The sequence below is a fragment of the Chionomys nivalis genome, chromosome 19 (genome assembly GCF_950005125.1).
Source record: "Chionomys nivalis chromosome 19, mChiNiv1.1, whole genome shotgun sequence".
Classification (NCBI taxonomy): Eukaryota; Metazoa; Chordata; class Mammalia; order Rodentia; family Cricetidae; genus Chionomys; species Chionomys nivalis.
The window spans coordinates 62,390,055-62,413,276 of NC_080104.1; the positions used below are offsets into that span (position 1 = coordinate 62,390,055).

The 23,222-nt window shown below is 49.5% G+C and overlaps 2 protein-coding genes across 3 annotated transcripts in view; both read left to right on the forward strand.

Annotated features, from left to right (window-relative positions):
* LOC130862310 (H-2 class I histocompatibility antigen, Q10 alpha chain-like) overlaps nt 1-23,222 on the forward strand; it is a 50,736-nt gene that overhangs the window by 15,488 nt on the left and 12,026 nt on the right. The window contains exon 8 of one of the 2 annotated variants that reach the window (XM_057751869.1): nt 16,432-16,446. The exons of the other annotated variant lie outside the window; for it this stretch is intronic. Within the exon in view, the coding sequence (XP_057607852.1) occupies nt 16,432-16,436 (5 nt within the window). The 3' untranslated portion in view covers nt 16,437-16,446. Of the gene's footprint in view, nt 1-16,431; nt 16,447-23,222 lie in introns of those variants that run through there. 2 annotated transcript variants of the gene reach the window in all.
* LOC130862312 (H-2 class I histocompatibility antigen, Q10 alpha chain-like) lies at nt 13,654-16,821 on the forward strand. Its single transcript, XM_057751873.1, has 7 exons — nt 13,654-13,804; nt 14,010-14,279; nt 14,467-14,742; nt 15,314-15,589; nt 15,716-15,829; nt 16,244-16,291; nt 16,432-16,821. Exons 1-6 carry the CDS (start codon nt 13,732-13,734, stop codon nt 16,288-16,290), a joined length of 1,056 nt encoding a protein of 351 aa, XP_057607856.1. The 5' UTR covers nt 13,654-13,731; the 3' UTR covers nt 16,291; nt 16,432-16,821.

Below are 23,222 nucleotides of genomic sequence, written 5' to 3' on the forward strand. Positions count from 1 at the left end.
GACATTGCCCATGAGTCCTTAGAGTTGATAGGTTTAAAAAGACAAATTTCAATTTTTTTTTTTTTGGTTTTTCGAGACAGGGTTTCTCTGTGGTTTTGGAGCCTGTCCTGGAACTAGCTCTGTAGACCAGGCTGGTCTCGAACTCACAGAGATCCGCCTGCCTCTGCCTCCCGAGTGCTGGGATTAAAGGCGTGCGCCACCACTGCCTGGCAATTTTTTTTTTTTTTTTTTTTTTTTTTGGTTTTTCGAGACAGGGTTTCTCTGTGGCTTTGGAGCCTGTCCTGGAACTAACTCTTGTAGACCAGGCTGGTCTCGAACTCACAGAGATCCGCCTGCCTTTGCCTCCCAAGTGCTGGGATTAAAGGCATGCGCCACCACCGCCCGGCTGACAAATTTCAATTTTGATTGTAACTAAAAACTGTTAAAGCTATCCTAGACCAATTTAAAATGGCAATCTGATGTCTGGTTATTCTCCATTACTTTATTAGAAAATATTGTAGCCGTAGAAATATGGATGTGCTCCACTCTGGCCAAAGGTCAGAGAATTCAAGCCAATTCCTGCTCCTTCATTTTAAAATAGGAGGCTTGACATAGGGAGTGGCTGCCCACAGGATACTTGGTCTAGAGTGAATTCGCTGCATATCCTGCCCCAAACATCAAATGTTTACTCAGGAAATAACGGCTCGACGTCTCAAGTATTGAAACGAGTGACTGTTCTTGTTGTCCTTTGTGTCATGTTAGCCGACTTTTGCCTTCTCCCCCCGCCCCCTTTCTACTGGGGTACAAAGTGTGTGGAAGTAAACACAGGCAGATTCAGTATCCAGCACACACTGGGTGGTCCTCCCGGTTCTCTCCCGTGTCTCTGTGTTTCTTTCACATCTCTGTGCCTCCTACCTGACATTTCTAATCCACACACCCCTACCCTGGAACGTACAAAGCCATCGTGGCTGAACCATGACAGAAGTCACCCCAAAGTGTGGCTGACAACATTCCAGACAACAGCTAGCTGGCTCTACTAAAGGTGGACAGGAAGACACGGTTCCGCAGAGACACCCAAGGCAACGCTACTACTTATCAGACCAGTAAACACCTTTTCTAAGTCAGGGTGGGTGGCTCTCCTGTGTGCCAACTCCAGAAATGAAGGAACCTTCAAATTAAAAGTCCAGACACACTGATCTCCAAGGGGAACATCGAAATAGACAGCTCAAGGAGCTTGCCACCAAGCTTGACGACCCGGTTCAATCCATGGAAACCACACAGAAACAGAGAGAACTGAGGCCCAGAAGTTATCCTCTAAGCCTCACACGGGCATCAGGACATGTACGCCCCTCATGTAGTTAGTAAATCAATGTAACACAATCAAAAAGAAAGCATGAGGGGGCCGGAGAGATGGCTCAGTGGTTAAGAGCACACTATCTGCTCTTCCAAAGGTCCTGAGTTCAATTCCCGGCAACCACATGGTGGCTCACAACCATCTGTAATGAGGTCTGGTGCTCTCTTGTGGCCTGCAGACACACGGACAGACAGAATATTGTATAAATAATAAATAAATATTAAAAAAAAGAAAGCATGAGTTTATGTTGAAGAACACAGAAACACAAATCCATATTTTGTGTCTAGTTTGCCTCAGACCTTCTGGTGGGGGAATTTTCCTGTGTCCAAAACCCACACTGTGAGCCGGGCGGTGGCGCACGCCTTTAATGCCAGCACTCGGAAGGCAGAGGCAGGTGGATCTCAGTGAGTTCGAGACCAGCCTGGTCTACAAGAGCTAGTTCCAGGACCGGAACCAAAAAAGCTATGGAGAAACCCTGTCTCGAAAATAAAAAAAACAACGCCGGGCGGTGGTGGTGCACGCCTTTAATCCCAGCACTTGGGAGGCAGAGACAGGCGGATCTCTGTGAGTTCGAAACCAGCCTGGTCTACAAGAGCTAGTTACAGGACAGGCTCCAAAGCCACAGAGAAACCCTGTCTCGAAAAACCAAAAAAAAAAGAAAAGAAAAAAAAAACCCACACTGTGATGAGAAATTGTCCAAAGGGGATTGGAAGTCGAGTCATGTGAAGATAATCACGGAAAATGTTAAATTCTTCTTGCTTCTTCTTCTTCTTCTTCTTCTTCTTCTTCTTCTTCTTCTTCTTCTTCTTCTTCTCCTTCTCCTTCTCCTTCTCCTTCTCCTTCTCCTCCTCCTCCTCCTCCTCCTCCTCCTCCTCCTCCTCCTCCTCTTCCTCCTTCTTCTTATCATTATTTTAGTTTTTCAAGACAGGGTTTCTCTGTGTAGCTTTGGAGCCTGTCCTGGAACTCACTCTGTAGCCTTGGCTGGCCTCAAACTCACAGAGATCCACCTGTCTCTGCCTCCTGAGTGATGGGATTAAAGATATGTGCTACCAACACCTGGCAAATTATTTTATGCATTAATAGTATCACTGTACATGTATGGTGTGAGAATAAGGGCACACCCAGCCATGGTGTATGTGTGTGTGTTGTGTGTGTGTGTGCATCAGAAGAGGACTTTGGGGAGCCAGTTCTCTCCTTCCACTGTGGGTCTGGGGACTGAACTCAGGTGGTCGGACTTGGTGGCAAGCTCCTCTACCTACCGAGTCAATCTCACCTGCCCAGCTTGTGTGCCCCTACCCTAATTTTGGAGGAGTTGAAGAATCAAACCCAGGGCCTGGGTTTTACAAGGTGTGCATTGTTATGGTTTTCGGCTCTTTAAGAGACAAGCCACACCCACTCCCTCCCCCATCCGCTGAGCCAGGCTGATCTTCAGTTTCCCACCTGAGCTCTTGCTCACTTCCATCTTCTTCTAGGAGAGGCAGCTTAGCTTCTGCCTCTCTCCCCACTTCTCTGCTCCCCCTGCCTCCTCTCTCTCTCTCTCTCTTTCTCTCTCTCTCTCTCTCTCTCTCTCTCTCTCTCTCTCTCTCTCTCTCTCCTCTAAGTTATAAATAGTCAATTCTATTCCATACAATGTGTCTGCCCACGTGTCTCTCACCTGCTTGCCTGCTGGGAACCTGCACCTTCTGGGGACTCACTGTCGCCTGCCCAGCCGCTTGCCCCTATGCAAGCCACTCTGGTGGCTCTCTGGGGACCCACCGCGAGCAGTTTGGGACCTGACGGGCTTGCGGCTCCTCTGTGGGGGATCTTGCAGCATTTTTACCCACCGCTTGCTCACACCCCCAGGACTCGCTGGGACCAGCCCAGCAGCGCATGGTTGGGCCCTCCCCTGCTGCTCGGGACCAGGCACCTGGACCCACTGCCAGCTGATGGGGACCCGCCAGCATTTTTAAAATGCACTCTATCCACTAAGCACATTCCTGATGTATGGGGGAACATATCAAACAACAGGGTTTGTAGTCATTTCAGACTTGTATTCAAACTTTGGGATGAAGACGAAATTAGAGGCTACAAATTAAAAAATAGGCTGGACCTTGGCAACACACCCAGTTGAGCAGGGGACCCATCTGGAAAGTTCCCTGAGTAGTTTGTGTTAACAGAGCTGCATTGGTGCTGGAGGACAGCAGACCGTCCTGTAGAGTGTGCAGTGGGCACAGATGGGGAAGCTCCTTCTCTCTGATCAGCGCGTCCATGGCTTGGAGGCTGTGACCTGAGGACCCTGAGCTTCTCCAGTTAAAACCCTCCCTGCAGGGGGTTGGGTGGCTCAAGCCCTGGGTGAGGCCCTGGGCTGCAGAGAAAAGAACCACAGAAAACTCAGCTCAGCGTAAAAATGAAGATTGTGTCACTTTCAAGGACAGTCCTGGAGCTGGAGAGATTGCTCAGGGTAAAGAGTGCTCACTGCTCTTCCAGAGGACCTGGGTCAGGACCAGCTCACACACCTGCAACTGCAGTCGCTCGGGATTGAGAGGTTGGTATAGGGTGCCCTCTTCTGGCCGCCGGGAGCACTGCATCCACATGGTGCAGGGACATAAAGCTGGCAAAACACTCATACACATACAATAAAAATATTTTAAAAAATATTTATTTATTTATTATGTATACAATATTCTGTCTGTGTGTATGCCTGCTGGCCAGAAGAGGGCACCAAACCTTATTACAGATGGTTGTGAGCCACCATGTGGTTGCTGGGAATTGAACTCAGGACCTTTGGAAGAGCAGGCAATGCTCTTAACCTCTGAACCATCTCTCCAGCCCCAATAAAAATATATATATATTTTTTCGAGACAGGGTTTCTCTGTGGTTTTGGAGCCTGTCCTGGAACTAGCTCTGTAGACCAGGCTGGTCTCAAACTCACAGAGATCCACCGGCCTCTGCCTCCCAAGTGCTGGGATTAAAGGCGTGCGCCACCACCGCCCGGCCCCAATAAAAATATTTTTTAAAATAAAAAAAAAATGAAGGGAAATACAATTTCTCCAAAGAAAGAGCTCCCTGAACAGTATGGGGGATGTTACCCCTCCTAAGTGACTCTGAGCGCCTGCCCTAGATGCACACACTGGTCTTAGGGATTAGTGGAGGAAGGGGAAATTGACACAATGTCTGCTCCAGATGCTGCGATCTGTGAAGCATGTGTATCCGTTTATGCTGTTTGTTTTGTTTTATCTTCTTGTAGCCCAGGCTGGCCTTGAATTCTTGATACTTCTATCTTGTCACTGTTGTGTGTGTGTGTGTGTGTGTGTCTGTCTGTCTCTTTGTCTCTCTCTCTCTCTTTGTGTCTGTCTCTCTCTCTGTCTGTGTGTGTGTGTGTCACCACGACTGGAGAGCGTGATGTTGAGTTAACAATTGTGGGAGGAGCTGGAGGTGTAATCTTCCTCCTTCCCCAGCAATCAAAGGCGCCCGGACCAGCTCCCACTCTTGTGTCCTGCTGCCCCCTGGTGGTGATTAGCGGCATCGCGGCTTCCGAAGGTCCCGGGAGGGACAGCACAAGGTTAAATGCACATCAGTCTGAAGGCTGTAGAGTTCCATCTGCTGGCCCGGTTCAGGAACCTTGGAGGCTGTCTGGACCACACTGAAGAACCGGCTGTCTCCTACAAAGCCTCTCACATCACAGCGTTAGTTTCTTTTTCTTTAGTTGTTGATGTTGCCCGGGATTTAACCGTGCGTGTTGAGTTCGTCCTAACTGAACGACATCTCAGCCCCACTAGCTTAGTTAGATGTAACCCGAAGAAAGGGTCCCAGTTTCTTTGGGAACCTTTAAAACCAGTCTCAGATAGCATAGGCGGGCGGATCTCTGACTTCCTGATCCACATAGCAAATTCAAGACAGCCAGGACTATAAGTTGAGACCAGAACACAGGGATCCCCAAGACTGATACCTGGGGCAGGGCGGGGCGGCGGCGGCGGTGGAGTAGATATTTAAGGCCTGGCAAGCTAGAAAGGACCATGAAGGATTCCCAGGGCTGGGTCTGGGGTGAGCCTGTGGCCCCCAACCTAGTGCTGTGCCGGGTGAGCCTCAAGGATCCTGGGAGCTGGAGAGAGACTGGAAAAGCTGGAACTGGGAACCAGGAAGGGGAAATGAGGTGGACTGGGCAAGCTCGGTAAGGACAGCACTGACTCCGCCCACAGACATACGGTCCAATCAAGAGTGGCTTTCAGAGTCTTCCTCCTTCCTCTCCCTTCTCTGGGCTTCAACAGCCAGATCCTTAGGTGAGGAGCTCAGAGCCGCCACTGGCCAAGGACCTGAAAGTGAGTGGGGAGGAGGAAATGACGTCAAATTGTTATTATTTTTTTCTGGATAGCTTCTTTCCCCCCACATTGTAAAAGGAACCTAGGGATTGCTGTCAGCCTCACAAGCTTCCTGCCGCTGAACTACATTGCTGGACTTTTTAAAAAAAAATTATTAAGATTTATCTTATGTCTATGGTGCTCTATCTGCACATACACCTGCACGCCAGAAGAGGGCACCAGATCCCAGGATAGATGGCTGTGAGCTACCAAGTGATGCAGGGAATTGATCTCAGGACCTTTGGAAGAGCAGCCAGGGCTCTTACCCGCTGAGCCATCTCCCTGCCCCCACCTCTACTTTTAAAACCTGGTCCAGGCTGGCCTTGAACTTATTCTGTAGCCCAAACAGGTTTTACATCCCGTGCCTCAGTCTCCCAATTAGCTGGCAATACAGGTCTAAAACCATCCTGGCTTTTGATTAGGACTTGGTCAGGTTGCTGGATGGTGGTGCACGCCTTCAATCCCAGCACTCAGGAGGCAGAGGCAGGCTGATCTCTGTTCGAGGCCAGTCTGGTCTACAGAGTGAGTTCCTGGACAACCAGGACTGCACAGAAAGACTGCTCAACCCCCAGCCCCAAAGGACTTGGTCAAGGATTGTCCCTCACTCTAGAGAAGTGGTTCTCAACTTGTGGGTCACGTTTGGGGGTTGAAGGACCCTTTCTTAGGAGTCGCTTAAGTCCAACAGAAAACACAGGTATTTACATTATGATTAATAACAGTACTAAAATTATAGTTATGGAGTGGCAATGAAAATAATTTTATGGCTGGGGTTACCACAATGTGAGGAAATGTATTAAAGGTTGCAGCATTAGGAAGGTGGGAACCACTGCTGTGATCTTCACTGGGCACATAAGCAAGGCAGCAGGAGGGTCTGGATCAAATGTGAATGACAAGATGTGTGTTTTGGAGCCAGGTCCACCCCTGCCCCAATGTCTGGATGCAGGGATTGCAGACCCTCCACCCTCAGAGGAGCTGTGACGTCACTTAGGGACTGAGACAGACAATCCCAGAGGACCTGTGACATCACTTAGGGGGTGAGACAATCCCAGAGTCTGGCTTTTCCTATGCTAGCCCTCAGGACAGTGCCCACAGCTGTCCATATTCCCAGGCCTTGTGGCGAATGCCACCATCCTGGAGAGCTACAGAGCAGTCCCCCAGTCCCCTCCTAAGCAATTCAGCACCACTGGTGTCAGAAGCAGGGACAGGCCATAGGTCACCATGCTCCCATCTTCCTGGAGGCCCACCAGGCTGGGACCCGGATAGGTCTACAGTAAGGAAATGCTGGAGAGCTCGAAGGGCCAGGACAAAGGAGAGGACATCTCTCACTCCTCACTCAAACCAACCCCCAAATCATCAGACACCCCTGTATGAGACCTGGAACTCTGAGGACACTAGAAGGAGAAGCAAGGAAAACACCTTTAGATGGAGGCAGAGGAGCACTCTCTGAATAGGACATGAGATGCTCAGGAAATAAGACACCAGTCAACAGTGGAACCTCATGGAATTCACCGCCTTCTGAACAGCAAAGGAAGCAGTTACCAGAGTGAAGAGAGCCGGCAGAATGTCTGTGCCAGCTCTACATCATGTGATATTAATATCCAGAGTGCACATAAACCCCAAAACTAGATACTAAGAAAGCAAATGGCCCAATAAAACAGTAGGCCATGGGGATGAACAGAAATCTCATAAAGAAGAAATATACACTCAGGAGGCAGAGATAGGCAGGTTTTCATGAGTTAGAAGTCAGCCTGATCTACACAGTATAGCAAGCTCCAGGCCAGTCAAGGATACACAGGGAGATGCTCTCTCTAAAGGTTTATTTCCAAAACCAGAGGCTATTAAAAATGGCACCCAGTGCCAGGGCTGAGCCATCTCCCTGAGTTGTCAGCCAGAGGCCCCACAAACAACACAGGAAATTGCCAGTGTCCCTGGCTGCCCACAAGAACCAGGTAACAAGACCAGTTGCTGACGAACCGCACACTAATTACAGGACATAGAGACACCAGGTGGGAACTGAGCTGGAAGCGTCCTCCCTGCTATGGGGCGTGCACAGACCTAGAAGGAGCTGCGGGAACTGGGGGAGGGCTGTCATCAGGGCTTCCTCAGCTGTGGGTCCTGTGTGCTGCGGGAACTGGGGGAGGGCTGTCATCGGGGCTTCCTCAGCTGTAGTTCCTGTGTGCTGCGGGAACTGGGGGAGGGCTGTCACCAGGGCTTCCTCAGCTGTGGGTCCTGTGTGCTGCGGGAACTGGGGGAGGGCTGTCATCGGGGCTTCCTCAGCTGTAGTTCCTGTGTGCTGCGGGAACTGGGGGAGGGCTGTCATCGGGGCTTCCTCAGCTGTGGGTCCTGTGTGCTGCGGGAACTGGGGGAGGGCTGTCACCAGGGCTTCCTCAGCTGTGGGTCCTGTGTGCTGCGGGAACTGGGGGAGGGCTGTCATCGGGGCTTCCTCAGCTGTAGTTCCTGTGTGCTGCATGAAAAGATGTGCCCACTGGTGCAATAGTGGCAAGCCTGCTATTGGAGTAACCAATTACACGCTCCTCCTCGCACCCACAGAGCCTGGGCTGATGTGAACCTGCAGCAGAAAAGCACTGAGGCACAGAGGAAGAATGAAGTCAGGAACTGGTGGATGGGGCAGCGGAGGCCAGGGGGAGCCTGATCAGGATGCTGAGCCCCAAAGCAGCCTCTTTTTTCCTGAACCTAACATCATTTTCTAGGTATGTGATGGGGGAGAGGTGTCCTAAACGGGTAGTGTTTTTTTTTTGTCTTAATCTCTCTCTCTCTCTCTCTCTCTCTCTCTCTCTCTCTCTCTCTCTCTCTCTCTTTCTCTCTCTCTCCTCTGCTCTCTTCTCTTCCCTTCTCCTCTCCCCTACCTCTCTCTTGGCTACCAGCCAGACTGAGAAGGAACAAGCACAGGACCATACTGGTCCCTCTGATTGTGGTTGACAGTTGCATGACTGGGGCAGACTGAGTGGCCCCTGGCAGTGGCACCAGGATTTATCCTTACTGCTTATACTGGCTTTTGGGGAACCTCTGCCCTTTCGATGAATACCTTCCTCAGCCTAGATATAGTAGGGAGGGCCTTGGTACCTTACCCTCTCTGATGGGTGGATAGGGGTGTGGGAAGGGGGTATGTGAAGGGGATGGGAGGAGAGAGGGAGTGGAACCTTGGATTGGTATGTGTAATGAAAAAAATATAGTTTGTTTTCTCTTTTAAAAAATAAAAAAACAAAAAGATGATGTTCGCTGTCAGCTTGCTATATATTGCTTTTATTGTGAAACTAGACACCAAAATACCAAATATATCAATTAAAATGGGGTACAGATCTAAGCAGAAAATTGTCAACAGAAGAATCTCAATGGCTGAATGACTCTTAAGGAACTACTCAATATCCTTAGCCCTCAGGGAAATGCAAATCAAAATGACTCTGAGATCCCATCTTACACCAGACAGAATGGCTAAGATAAAAACACCAATGACATCTTATGCTGGAGAGGATGTGGAGGAAGGGGAGCACTCCTCCATTGCTGGTGGGAGTGCAAACTTGGACAGTCACTCTGGAAATCAGCATGGTGGTTTCTCAGAAAATTGGGAATCAATCTACCTCAAGACCCAGCAATACCGCTTTCTATGTAAGAGGGACATGGAAAAGACTGACCCCATATTGTCTTGGCAAAAGTGATGCAATCAATTCTTCAATGTCCTGTTGTTTGTCCACACCACAGTCTGGACCAGGTCCTGGCAGCAGGTGTTGCACTGGGGCATCTCGCCCAGTGGTCAGCATCATCGTAATCCAGGAGGAGACATCATGGTGTCACATAATCTTCTCTGGAGACCTTGGGTCACTGCTAGGATCTCAGAGTGTCTAATATAATAAGCTTTTTAATCATAATTTTAAATGAGGGAGTCTAGGAGCCAGCACTGCCCTAGGGCAAACTGAGACTCAGGTCTACCTTCCTGCTGATCTATAGAACCCGTCTTGGCAGGTGTGTACCAAGTTGCCCTGGGAAAGCTGCCCTGGGCCCTACATTTTTCCCCCTTCAGAAGTACTGATGACAGGACGCAACCATGGGCCCTCTGTCCACTGGCTCAAGGGGTGATACTGGGACCTCAACACCGTCAGGTGAACAGTACTGGCTCATTCTCAAACAAAAGCCATTAGTCTGTTGATAAGGCAGGGACCAAGAGCTGAAAGTAAGATGGTTTATCAAGGAGACCTGTTGAACAAGTTTCCACACCATCTAACTTTTATGTGAGCGTTCTGTTCTCTATCATTAATCCATTTTCTTAACAAGGCCATTGAATCTCTAATTACCCCAGAGCGATTGACATAGAAACAATATTCTTTTCCCCAAAAAAGAGGTCCAAACCTCTTAATATCAATACAAAATTTATGACTCAGTTTATTGAAATAGATTAAACCCAACAAAGGTAGCAAAGATGAGGATGTTAAACATACTTTTTAAAAGCCTGAATAGACCTTGAACAAGGAAATACATTTTTAAACCATTAGTTAATACTTTTAATGCTTTGACATTTTGATATAGCTTCCCATGTCACGGTGACCCCCACTACAGAACTTCTCTGCTGTCGTTCCAACTGCAGTGTCGCCTGTGTTGTGAATCTCAGTTCAAACATCTGACCTGCAGGTGGCCCCAGACTACCCCTGTCCAACCTCCCAAAGATTGCGATTCACAGGCTTGGGTGCTGTTGCAAGTCCTCTGTCAAACTGCTTAGGTCATTGTCTTCTGCTTTTCGTGCTTATGGCTCTGACCCTAATTTTTAGCCTTTTTATTTTAAGTTCAAATATTAATACTATAAAACATTTTATAAACACAGATTTCCCACAGCCTTATAAAGTTATTTAAATTTTTTCTTAAGAAAAATTAAAATTTCTTAAACATCTTCCTGCAATTTCAAAAATAAAGTACTTCTTTGGTCCCATCCTCAACAACACCTACATAGCCTGTCTTTTAATCTCAGCCTGCTCCATTTCACTGTAGCTGGTGCTTCTGGTGACAATCACCTGGCACTGGCATTTCTAAAACTGTTAAGCTCCATTCTGCACATTCTTTGGGACTCTAGTCCTGCCACACATTTGTAAACCTCAGCTGTTTCCTATGAACCCTTTAAGTCTTTATAACCATTATCACCTGGGTGACTCTTAAATTAACAAAGTCTAGCTGGCAGAGCAAGGTACATTTTTGTGTATAAAAAATTAAGGTGGGGGCTGACGACATGGCTCAGTGGTTAAGAGTTCTGCCTGCTCTTCCAAAGGTCCTGAGTTCAATTCTCAGCAACCACATGGTGGCTCACAGCCATCTGTAATGAGATCTGGTGCCCTCTTCTGGTGTGCAGATGTACATGGAAGGAATGCTGTATACATAATAAATAAATAAAATCTTTAAAAAAAAATATTAAGGTGGGCCGGGTGGTGGTGGCGCACGCCTTTAATCCCAGCACTCGGAAGGCAGAGGCAGGTGGATCTCTGTGAGTTCGAGCCAGCCTGGTCTAGAAGAGCTAGTTCCAGGACAGGAACCAAAAAAAAAAAAAAAAAAAAAAAAAAAAAAAAAAAAAAAAAGCTACAGAGAAACCCTGTCTCGAAAATAATAAAAAAAAAATTAAGGTGCAACTTTAATAGTTTAAATCCTATATATGTATTTTTTAAACCATGTTTTTAGAGCGGGACATGAATCATCATGAAAAAAATCTATCCCAATCCAAACTATCTTGGAGATTTGTTAGACCCACTCCATGTGGTCATCTTTAATCAAGATGGTGGTGAAATCATGTGGCATCCATATTTTTTTTAACTTTAGCAAAATGGCAATCCAAAATTTAAAATGGAATCATACCTATGGTTTCTTTAAAATTACCCATGTATAGGTTTTGAGTTATCAATTCCCAGTGTTACTAACTTTTAACTAGTTTTTTTATCTTAACAGATTTTTGACCGTATCTGAAAAAAATAAACTTATAAATCTGAAGCTACAGAATATTCACATAAACAAGACAGTTTTAACATTATCTATACCAAAAAATCATCTGAATTTCTGGTAAACCAAATTCAGTAACCAGAGTTCAGTGATAAACTCTGAAGTCAGGCCCATAAATGTGGCCACAGCGGAGATGGTGGCAGAGACAGCAAAAATAGCCAAACCATTTCTGTCTCAGCTCCATGTTTGCAAGAAAACCTACAGAGACAAACCTTTCAACAAAACAAGCACATTCAGTATTTGCAGGTATGAGAAACCACACAAACATAGCTCACATGCCTTCTGACCTTCTGTAACTTTTTATAAACCTTCAGTCCATTTTCTTCTCTTCATTCTTTCAGTCTCCAGCTTTCTCCCTCGCTTTCCAGACAACATAAAAATTCTGACCAAAATCTTTCTTGTGCTTTCCTTTAGTAGTATATGCTATATTGTATGGCTACAATATTTTAAGCAAGAATAGAAACATGCATATACTATAACAAAATAACTTTACATCACATAAAATCCTGTACCAGTGTGAAACATTTGAGACTAACTGTAGTTTTTTCCATACCCTAACCAATAATAATTTGTAGCCGGCCCCTCTAAATGATGACAGATATTCATAACACATTGGATCTGAATGACCAAAGCAGCTCTGGTGGAGGGAAGTCTGGCTACAGTGTCACAACATGGCCACTGCAGCTCAACACCTGTAGCCAGAGTCCTTGATGCAGGAGACAAACCTTGGTCAGGTTTGACCAGAAGCTGAAGCCGGCAGCCCTCAGGCCAGGTGGAGGGAACTCATCCACCAGCATGGGAGGTAATGCAGTATAGGGGGGAAAGACTGTTAATCTCTCCAGCCACAGCAATTAACATCCGATTCTCTATTCAGTGTTTGAAACCCTATTGGGGTACATCCACCCCCTACATCTGTGGCTGGCAGCCTTGCTACATTGTAACAACAAGGCTGCATAAGGCAGCCTCATGCTTGTATGGAGAATCTGCCCATGTTCGCCTGCACTACAGACCAAGGTTGACTCCTTTTCATGAAATGGTTAAGGTTGCAGGTAGAGGTTATTTGTCTTATCCCTTTTAGGAAAATATACCCCTAGGCTTATGGCCCTATCTCTAAAGTCCTGTTAGTGATCCCAATATCAAGGTCAAAGAAGTCATGATTTGAGTCTGTCCCACGACGTCAGCGCCAGTCTAAGTCAGGACAAAACACAACAACATTTAGACACACAGGACAATGGACAGATAAATCCTCTTGGTGCCAAATCAAACCAAAGACGACAGCCTCAAGCTGTTTTGCAGGTGTAACCCGCCAGTCTACAGAATGGACATTGGTAGCATCCCGCGTGTCTCTCTACTGAACAGGGGAGCATCCCGCATGCCTCTCAACAGAAATGAGACACCAGGTACCCCGCCAGTGATCTTTTCCTGCTTCTGCCTACATCATCAACAGGCTCTTACACTTCCTGGGCCCGCTTACAGAAAGACATGAGACACAGACATAAGACATGAAACCAAACACAAAAAACTTACGGACCTATTGAAGACTCTATGGGTGGTAGTTCTGGTGCGCTTGAGGGATCTGGGCCACCATGTGGTTGCTGGGAATTGAACTCAAGACCTTTGGAAGAGTAGGCAACACTCTTAACCGCTGAGCCATCTCTCCAGCCCCCGCGCTTGAGGGATCTGGGACGAGCCCCCAAATGTTATGCCCAGATCCACAACCCCAAAAAAAACCAACAAGGAGACTAAGTCCCACATGTAAAAGACCCCAGGTGTTGCTTCAGGGTAAACTACTGAGATTTAAGCCTCCACTAATCTTATGGATGGCTGAGTCCTTCACTGGCGGTGATAATGGTTGGAAGTGAAGAACTTCCTTTGGGTGGTCTGTTTCTATTTAGCTTATCATGACAGGCTCCTACAGTGTCAGGTCCTTTTGCCCAGAAACTGTTGACAACTGAGCTATTCTAATCTCCAGTGGGTGGAGAGAATCCGGAGAAACAACCAGCGTAGCCCAGATCACCTGTTATAAAGTCCACGGAGTCCGCGGAACTCCGGAGACGCCCTAGATCTGAGATGGGGGCGATGGCGCCGCCCACGCTGCTCCTGCTGCTGGCGGCCGCCCTGGCCCCGACCCAGACCCGCGCGGGTGAGTGCGGGGTCGGGAGGGAACCAGGCTCCCCGGGGAGGGCGGGGGCGGCACCGGGGAAGCCGCGTCCCCGCGTGGCCCAGTCGGACCCTCTCGCCCCTTCCCCACCCGCGACCCGAGCCCCGCGCCCTGCTCCCCTCCCGGCCCGCGCTCCTGCCCGGGGTCCGGGCAGCAGGGTCGGGGTCTCACCGCGTGTCGCCCCCAGGCTCGCACTCCATGCGGTATTTCTACACCATCGTGTCCCGGCCCGACCTCGGGGAGCCCCGGTATGTGGAAGTCGGCTACGTGGACGACACGCAGTTCGTGCGCTTCGACAGCGACGCGGAGACTCCGAGGAAAGAGCCCCGGGCGCCATGGATGGAGAAGGAGGGGCCTGAGTATTGGGAAAGGAGCACACAAAGAACCAAGAACCGCGAGCAGGCTTTCCGAGGGAACCTGAGGACCCTGCTCGGCTACTACAACCAGAGCGAGGGCGGTGAGTGATCGCGGTCGGAGGTCACCACCCCTCCACGTCCCTAAAGTCGCCAGGGTCCCAGGACCGAGGTTCTGGAGGAGACCCGACCTTGTTTCACTTTCAGTTTAGAGTCCGCGGGTGGGCAGGGCCGCGGGCGCAGGTGAGGGGGGCGGGGCAGTGAGCGGGGCTGACCGCGGGGTCCCCGCAGTCTCTCACACCATCCAGGAGATGTATGGCTGTGACGTGGGGTCCGATGAGCGCCTTATCCGTGGTTATAAACAGTTCGCCTACGACGGCCACGATTACATCGCACTGAACGACGACCTGATGACCTGGACGGCTGCAGACACAGCAGCTCAGATCACTCTGAGCAAGTGGGAGCAGGGTGGTGCTGGGGAGATCAGCAGGGTCTACCTGGAGGGCGAGTGTGTGAAGTCTCTGCACAGATACCTGGAGAACGGGAAGGACACACTGCTGCGCACAGGTGCAGGGGTCGCGGGCAACTCCTCCCTCTGCCCTCCACTTCCAGGGATCCTGTGTGACAATACCTAGTATCTTTGTCTCCCAGAGGTTCCAATGATTGTGGAGTCATTTTCTCTGGCTGAATGTCAGAGGTTCACCACGTTTCTACGACTCACTTTGGTGATGGCTGTTCACTCGGATGGACAGTTAAGGCTGGACAGCAAGATGGCCACAGTGGCTGTGCCTCAATGGTGGCACCGTCATGTAGTGCATGCCCCTAATTTCTTATTTTAATATGAATTTAATCACATATATAAATTAATTATTTTCCATTCCTTCATCCTTCTCCTGCATGACTTATGCATAAGGAAGACCATGGTGACCTGCTGGCTCATGTGGATTCCCTCTTAGTTTCTGGGTCCCCAGGAAACTGCAGTTCTGTGTTGAGGGGACCAGCCCCACCTGCAGGTCACTAGTGTGATGACAGAAGTGCTCAAACAGAAACATAGTTTAGTGTGATCATCGATTTATTTTGTCTTTGCAGATTTCAGTTTATCATGTTAATTGTGGGATTTCTTAAACCTTCCACACAGATCCCCCAAAGGCACATGTGACCCATCATCCTGGACCTAAAGGTGATGTCACCCTGAGGTGCTGGGCCATGGGCTTCTATCCTGCCTTCATCACCCTGAGCTGGCAGAGAGAGGAGGAGGAACAGACTCAGGATATGGAGCTGGTGGAGACCAGACCTTCTGGAGATGGAACCTTCCAGAAGTGGGCATCTCTGGTGGTGCCTTCTGGGGAGGAGCACAAATACACATGCCATGTGCATCATGAGGGGCTGCCTGAGCCCCTCACCCTGAGATGGGGTAAGGAGGGAGTGGGTGCAGAGCTGGGGTCAGGGAAAGCTGGAGCCTTCTACCGACCCTGAGCAGGGTCAGGGCTGAGAGCTGGGGTCATGACCCTCATCTTCCCTCCTGTCCTTCCCTTCCCAGAGCCTCCTCAGTCCACGGTCCCCATCATGGCAGTCATTGCTGGTCTGGTTCTCCTTGGAGCTGTGATCATTGGAGCTGTGGTGGTTGTTGTGATGAAGAGGATGAGAAACCCATGTAGGAAAGGGCAGGGTCTGAGTTCTCTCTCAGCCCCTTTTAGAAGTGTGCTCTGCCTCATTAATGGGAAACACATCCACACCCCTCATTGCTGCTGTCTCTAACCTGGGTCTGCTGTCAGTTCTGGAAGCTTCCTAGGGTCAGGGTCTTTTCTGGTCCCTTACAGCTTTTCTGTTCACGGGTGGAAAAGGAGGGAACTATGCTCAGGCTTCAGGTAAGAGTGGGGGGCAGGATTGTGGCTGAGACCGTTGGGGTAAAGCTATAGTTTGGGAGATCTCTGGTAATCTGGTAACCCACAATAGCCCATCCACCAAAATTTTCTGTGGTTCCTGTTTTTGCTTCCCTATGAAAGCAAATGTATATAATGTATAATATATATATTTTTATATGTATTTATTTATTTTTTTATCCTAGACAGGGACAGCGCCCAGAGCTCTGATGTGTCCCTCCAAGACTGTTAAGGTGACACTCTGAGAGCTGATATGGGGAGGGGCAAACTGGACATGATTGGGTTTCAGGGCCTCCCAGAATCACCTTTTAGTGAGTGGCGGGTTGTTGGGATGTTGTCTTCACAATAACTGTTCATGACTCTTGTTCTGTAGCGTGAAGACAGCTGCATGGCCTGACAGAATGACAGATGTGTTCAGGTCTCTCCTGTAATGTTCCATTCTCATTCAGCAACATTGTCTGAATTTCCACGGGATCCAATAGAATCATTGTGAAGAAAGGTGGAACCCATCCCACCCCTGCACACCAGGAGATTGTCTCTATCCTGTCTGGGTTTCCTTCAGCCTCCCTGGCCCAGCGTAGGCAAAGGGACATCTCCATCCTGCCACCTGCCTGCTGCCCTGAGCTGCAGGCCCCGACTTCCCCCACTGAAATAAGGATGTGAATGTGAACTTGATTGTTCTCATCCTTGATCTGACAGGTGGATTGGTGGGTAAATTGAGGGATTGTGATACTTCGAGTTCATGGAGGAAATAAATGGCATCATGGAGACCCTCCCAGACTCTGTGTTCATTATGCTGTGGGTATCCAATGAGACAAGGTGAGGCTGTGGGAGCTGAGTGACAACAGGGCTGTGCCCAGCTAGAACTCAGTCCCTAGTTGGATGTGACGTGGTCACTCCTCAGCTCTGTCCCTTCCTGGCTTTGTTTTCTTGGTTACTTACAACCACATGCTGAGGTCTGTGACCACAGGTGATGGGGGAAGCTCTGTTAGCCAATCACCTTTAAGAAGTGGAGTTTAGTTAAGGCGTGGCTACTTGGAGCCCAGGAAGAAAACTGGGAGGGACCAGATACGTGCTCTCTCTGGGTGATTCCCACCGGACACAGCAGAACTCAGACTTCCCATTCTTGTGGTGTGAGTTTCCCCTTATAACAATTAAAAATATAATTGTTTATCTTTAAGTTGGCCTGGTTATTTCCCAAATTGAGCATACAGCTTCAAGCACAGAATTGTGCTGGAAATTTGTCCAGGAGCATAAGTATTTCCAGAGTCTTCTACTACACAGCTGTCCCCGCTCACAGGTCCGGGGGGGGGGGGGGGGGGCTTGCTTCCAATGACATCTGCACCCGAGTCTTTTTTTTTTTTTTTTTTTTTTTGGTTTTTCGAGACAGGGTTTCTCTGTGACTTTGGAGCCTGTCCTGGAACTAGCTCTTGTAGACCAGGCTGGTCTCGAACTCACAGAGATTCACCTGCCTCTGCCACCCAAGTGCTGGGATTAAAGGCGTGCGCCACCACCGCCCAGCTCACCCCAGTCTTTTTAGAGTCTCACAGCCATGGTCTGCTGTGAGGACAAGAGCACCATCCAGCTGTGCGTCCCAGGGTCACAGAAGGGGAAGGGCTTCCAGTCATACAGAAATCCCAGAAGCCTCTGGTGTAGTTGTCCTCTGTGACCTCATAGTCCCAAGTCTCCTAAGGGGAATGAGAGAGAGACTGCCCTCAGACAGCAGTGACCTCTCCGCCCCATGGCATCCTTTCTCCCATGGTTCTTTCCACTCATGGGAAATACCACAGTCCAGAGCCTCCCTCTGTGTCTCTCCTGTGCACTGTGCCTGCTGAGGCCCCACAGAACCCCTTCCTTCTGCAACCCCAGCCAGATGCAATGAGAGGAAACAGTCCCGGAAACCCACCCCTCCGAGAAGAAGCTGGACTCTCGTTCTCTCCTGCACACATCTCCTCTGTGCTCCTGAGGATGCGGCCACTGGACAGGGTCACTCTCAGTCCTTCCTCACCCTCAGCTCAGTTTCTGCGACACCACTGGACTCTGCCCTGCTTTCTCAGTGTCACGGGCAGGAAGGCTTGCCCAGCCTGAAGAGCCTTGGTGAAAAACTGCACAGCTGCATCTTGGGTCCTCACTGTGTGCTCGTAAAGAAGATGCTAGAATCCTGGGAGAGAGGAAAGCATGGGGTACTTCCTGTCTCAGTTATGGTTTCTATTGTTGTGAAGAGACCCCATGGCCACGGGAACTATTAAAAAGGAAACCAATGAATTGAGCATGGCTTACAGTTCAGAGGTTTAGTCCACTATCATCAGGGAGGGAGGCAGGCAGATATGGCATTGAAGAAGGAGCTGAGAGTCCTACACTGGTATCCTCAGGCAGCAGGAAGAGAAGGCCACACTGGGCGTGGCTTGAACATCTGAGACATCAAAGCCCACCCCCACGTCATCCTCCCACCCCCTGTGACACACCTCCTCCAATAAGGTCATACCTGCTCCAACAAGGAAACTGCTGGTGATACTGCCACTCCCAATGGGCCTTTGGGGGCCATTTTTATTCAAACCACCACCCTTCCCCCAGCAAACAACCACACATGAGCTCTGCATAGAGTCCTGTTATTCTCAATTTCCTGTGGATGCAGAATACACGTGGAGATGAAGGACATGAACTTCTCGGGGAAACCCTTTCCTGCTGGAGCAGAGTTGTTACACTTGCGCTGGGGAAACCTTTCCTTGGAGCAGGGCTGTAAGCTCCTAACTTATAATGACTGTGATATTCCTGACTCCAGACGGCCAGGGCACCTCTCCATCTGAGCTGCAATGGTTACAGTCCCTCTGGGGACGTTGTGTCTGACTTTGTTCTTGGCATGGAGAGGATCTAAAAAAAAGAGTCTCAGTGGTGATCCACAAGTTTTAGGGTACAGCTGGGCTCCCCAGGATCTAAAGTTGGGGTCACTCAGCTGTCCCCACTCTAGAATCTTTCAGAGCTGGGAGAATGGAGCTGATAAACGAGGCAGACTAAAGTCGCATGCAGTAGCCAGCTTTATTCAGAGCATCAGACAGTGTGTATCTGAGGGTTGGGAAAGGTCACGGGAGCAGTGTTCTCATGGGTTCAAGCTGTGTACAGTCACAAGGACAGGCTGCACATGGGAAAAGCACGGTTTCCATAGAAACTGATAAAGGACAATTTAAACATTTGATTGAAACAACAACAGAAAGTAATCGTGGGTAATCAGAAAAAGACTCACTCCTATCTGCTACAGTTGGGAGGGGCACAAAAACACAGTCCAAAAATAATTCCATGTTTTGAACAAACTTATCTCACAAGACTTTGCTTGGAGTGTTCTCACGAGCATTCAGAATTCTCCTCACAGGATCCATTCCTGGTGTTGAGATACCCAAACACCAGGCTTCCTAGGTGCCCTAGCTTTCCTGCTCTGACTGTAAATTTTCTTTCTTCCCTTCACTGTCATTTCCAGGCTGACTGGCCCAGCTGAGAATGAAGAAAAGAAAGAGAAACTCTGAGCCCCTGCAGAGGTGACCTGGGAGAGACTGAAATGGGGTTGGGATGGGGGAAGCATTCAGAGTCTGCTCCACCTGAGGAGACTGCCCAGGTGAGGGCCACATGACTGCCACTACTCAAGACAAATCAAACTGAAAGTCCCAGATTGCTCTGACAGGATTCCAGGCTGCAGGAGCAGGCAGTGAGCCGCCTTTGAGCTTGGTTCCTCCCTGTTGGGCAGTGCAGCTGCAGGCTTTGCACACAGTGAGTCTGCAGTTCCGCATCTGTGGGATCTGCACCCTCCACACTTCATTGCTAACCCACAACCCAGGAGAACCGACCTTGGTGGAGAAGAGACGCTTCCTCCAGCTTACCCAAGGCCTGCTCTAAGCAGGAGAATGCTTATTTCATCCCTTTTTAAATTCATTCTCTCTCTCTGTCCAAAACCCTCCATAATCAGTCCCTCCCATAATCAGATTTGGCTGCTCTGAGAGACTTTCCCTGACCTACACAGTTTGCTCTAACGACTATATCAACAGAGCCCCACACCAGACAATGGGGCTGCCCTAAACAGGATGGGTTTCTGGTGCTCCACACCAGGGAAGAGGCTCACACAATCCTCCTCCCTCAGGTCCTAGACTCAGTGACTCCTCACTGGGAGGTTGTGCTGTTTCTTTTTTGTCAATTGTCACATCATCGACATGTTTGAGGAGATGAACCTCACCTGAGAAGCTGCCTCCATTTAGAACGCATGTAGGCAATTCTGTAGGACTTTCTTGATCGATGATTGATGTGGGTGGTCCAGACCTATGTGGGAGGAGCCAACCCTTGCTAGGTAGACCTGAGGTGTGGAAGGAGTCAGGCTGAGTAAGCCATGGGAACCAGGCAACAGGATGTGTCCCTCCATAGTCTCTGCTTCAGTTCCCACCTCCAGGATCCTGTCTCAAGGTCCTGCCCTGAACCCCTTGGATGCTGGACTGTGATATGGAAGTGTAAGCTGAAATGAACCCCTGCTCTACCAAGTAGCTCTTGGTCATGGTGTTTGTGCAGCAGCAGATAACTAAGACAGAGGTGCACACAGCCTCACTCTGCGCCCTGCAGGCTCCGCCCCTCCTCAGCTCAACCCCGCCCCTCCTCAGCTCAACACCGCCCCTCCTCAGCTCAAAACCGCCCCTCCTCAGCTCAACAAGCTCAACACCGCCCCTCCTCAGCTCAAAACCGCCCCTCCTCAGCTCAACCCCGCCCCTCCTCAGCTCAAAACCGCCCCTCCACAGCTCAACCCCACCTCTCCTCAGCTCAACCCCGCCCCTCCTCAGCTCAACCCCACCCCTCCCTCGCCCTGGAGCACCTCCCACAAGGCAGCTCACAACCACTGATAACTCCTGTTCCTGGGAACCTGATGCCTGATTCTGACCTCCTCAGGCTGCAGGCCCATGTGCAGACAAAACACTCACATGCATAAAATAAACAAATATTTATAAAAGCTTTATAAAGGTGTTATTTTATTGTCATACCAAAATTGAGTGTCCATGACTACTTGAAGACATTAAGCATAACAGCCGGGTGGTGGGGGCGCGCCCCTTTAATCCCAGCACTTGGGAGGCAGAGGTGTGGGAGACTTACTGCTCCCTGGATCAGTTTCACCCACCCTGTTGCGCTTGGCTTCTCCTGCTCTTCTGATCTGTCAAACACTAACTCTGCAAGGAGTTATTTCTCCATTGTTTCTGTGTTCTGAACATTCTGACTTTTCTGCATGTTGCAGTTAGGGACTTTCCTCCTGACCATTAGCCCATGGTTAGGTGGCCTAGTAAGGTGTTTAGTTACCCGTGTACACAAGAAGAACTTCCTCGTTTCCCTTACCCTGTGTTTACCTGGATTATTCCCTCGAATAAACGGGACTTGATCAGAATCCTGTCTTGTCTCCATCTCTGCGTCTCTTGTCCCATCCCACTCCCCTCTCGGGTCTTGGCTGACTTACCCGCAGGCCAGGGCACAGAGGCAGGTGGCTCTGGAGTTCCAGACCAGCCTGGTCTACAAAGTGAATTCAAGGACAGTCAGGGATACACAGAGAAACCTTGTCTGGAAAAACAAAGGAAAACAATGACAACAGAGTATCAGCTATTATTGTGGATGTGAACTTGGATTTTTCTCTCCATGTACTTCAACCAGAATGATGGTGAAATAATACACAGGTGGACAGGAAAATCCATCGGTCTTCTAACAAATGGACAAGAAGAGGATGTGGGAAAGAGTAACCTGTGAAAAGATCCGCTCTTCTCACTCTGTTGTTGACTCTGGAAATAGTTACTTCTAGACTAAATACAATTTCTGTTTACACACAGTAAGGTAATTATTTAAAAATCTTTTCGGAACAACTGGAGAGTTGGCTCAGTGTTCAGAGCACTGGTCTTGCAGAGGACCTGGTTCACTTCTCAGCACCCACATGGTGGCTCACAACCTCCCTAACTCCAGACCCCGGGGATCTGACATCGCTTCTGACCATCAAGGGCTCCAGGATGCTCATAAAATAAATACTAAAATGTAAAATCCCAAGGGTTTGAGAGCTAAAAATGGGAGACAAGCGGTGCACTGGACCTGCAGGGCATCTGTCTGCTCTCCTCACCCTGCTCTCCCCTCCCCTACTGCCGGCCACCAGGGTCCCCTCAGCCCCCACATCAGTGAAGACATGGAGCACATGGACAGGTCCCCCCTCGGGGTGAGAGGGTGGAAGCCACATGCTTCCTGACTGCTGGAACTGCAGCAGGACTGTGCAAGCCCGGACACTGGACAGTGCGGGTGGAGAAGGATGGTCCCTGTGCTCAGCACCTTCCAGGCTGAGGGACAACAGTGGCATGTGTGTCACCCCTGCCCCCACATTTCAGGGCCCCTCCTGCAAGGACCCTAACAGGCTGCTGTTCTGTGAGGTTTCTAGTGTAGCCAGAGCCTCCTGAGGTCTGTGTGAGGCTCCTGTACTCTGTGTGCTGGTAATGAACATGGAGGACAAACAGCAGCCCTGGTGCAGAACACGGCAGGGACTCACTGTCATGGGAAAGACAGGGGTACAGGTTTGTCCTGTCCATGGCTTCCCAGGATCCTAGGTCGGCATTACTGTGGGTGGGAGCCGAGGTTGAGGAAAGGAGGTCATGGAGAGTCACTCCAGGTCCCCTTGAACATTGGAGTCAAGTGATAGTGACCTTGGCCATGATGAAACCTTTAATCAGCAGCACTGGGGAGGCAGAGGCAGGTGAATCTCTTTGACTTTGAGGCTAGCCTGATCTACAGAGAGAGTTCCAGCTACACAGAGAAACCCTGTCTTTACAAAAAGAGAAGATAAACGAAAGAAAAAAAGAAAGAAAGAAAGAAAGAAAGATGGAAGGAAGGGAAGAAGAAAGGGAGGGAGGGAGGAAGGAAAGAAGGAAAGAAGGAAGGAAGGAATGAGGGAGAGAGGGGGGAGGGAGGGAGGGGGGAGGGAGGGAGAGAGGGGGGAGGGAGGGAGGGAGACAGAAACAATGCCAAGGTCATGAGTGCACAGCGAGAATTCCACACAGGACCCTCTGAAGACATCCGTGTGGGAGACCACCTTACATCTTGTATGGGAAGACCTTTGAGTGACAGTCATTTGTCCTCAGCCCCCTGCTGGGGACTGGGCTGGTGCAGGCTGCTGTGCCA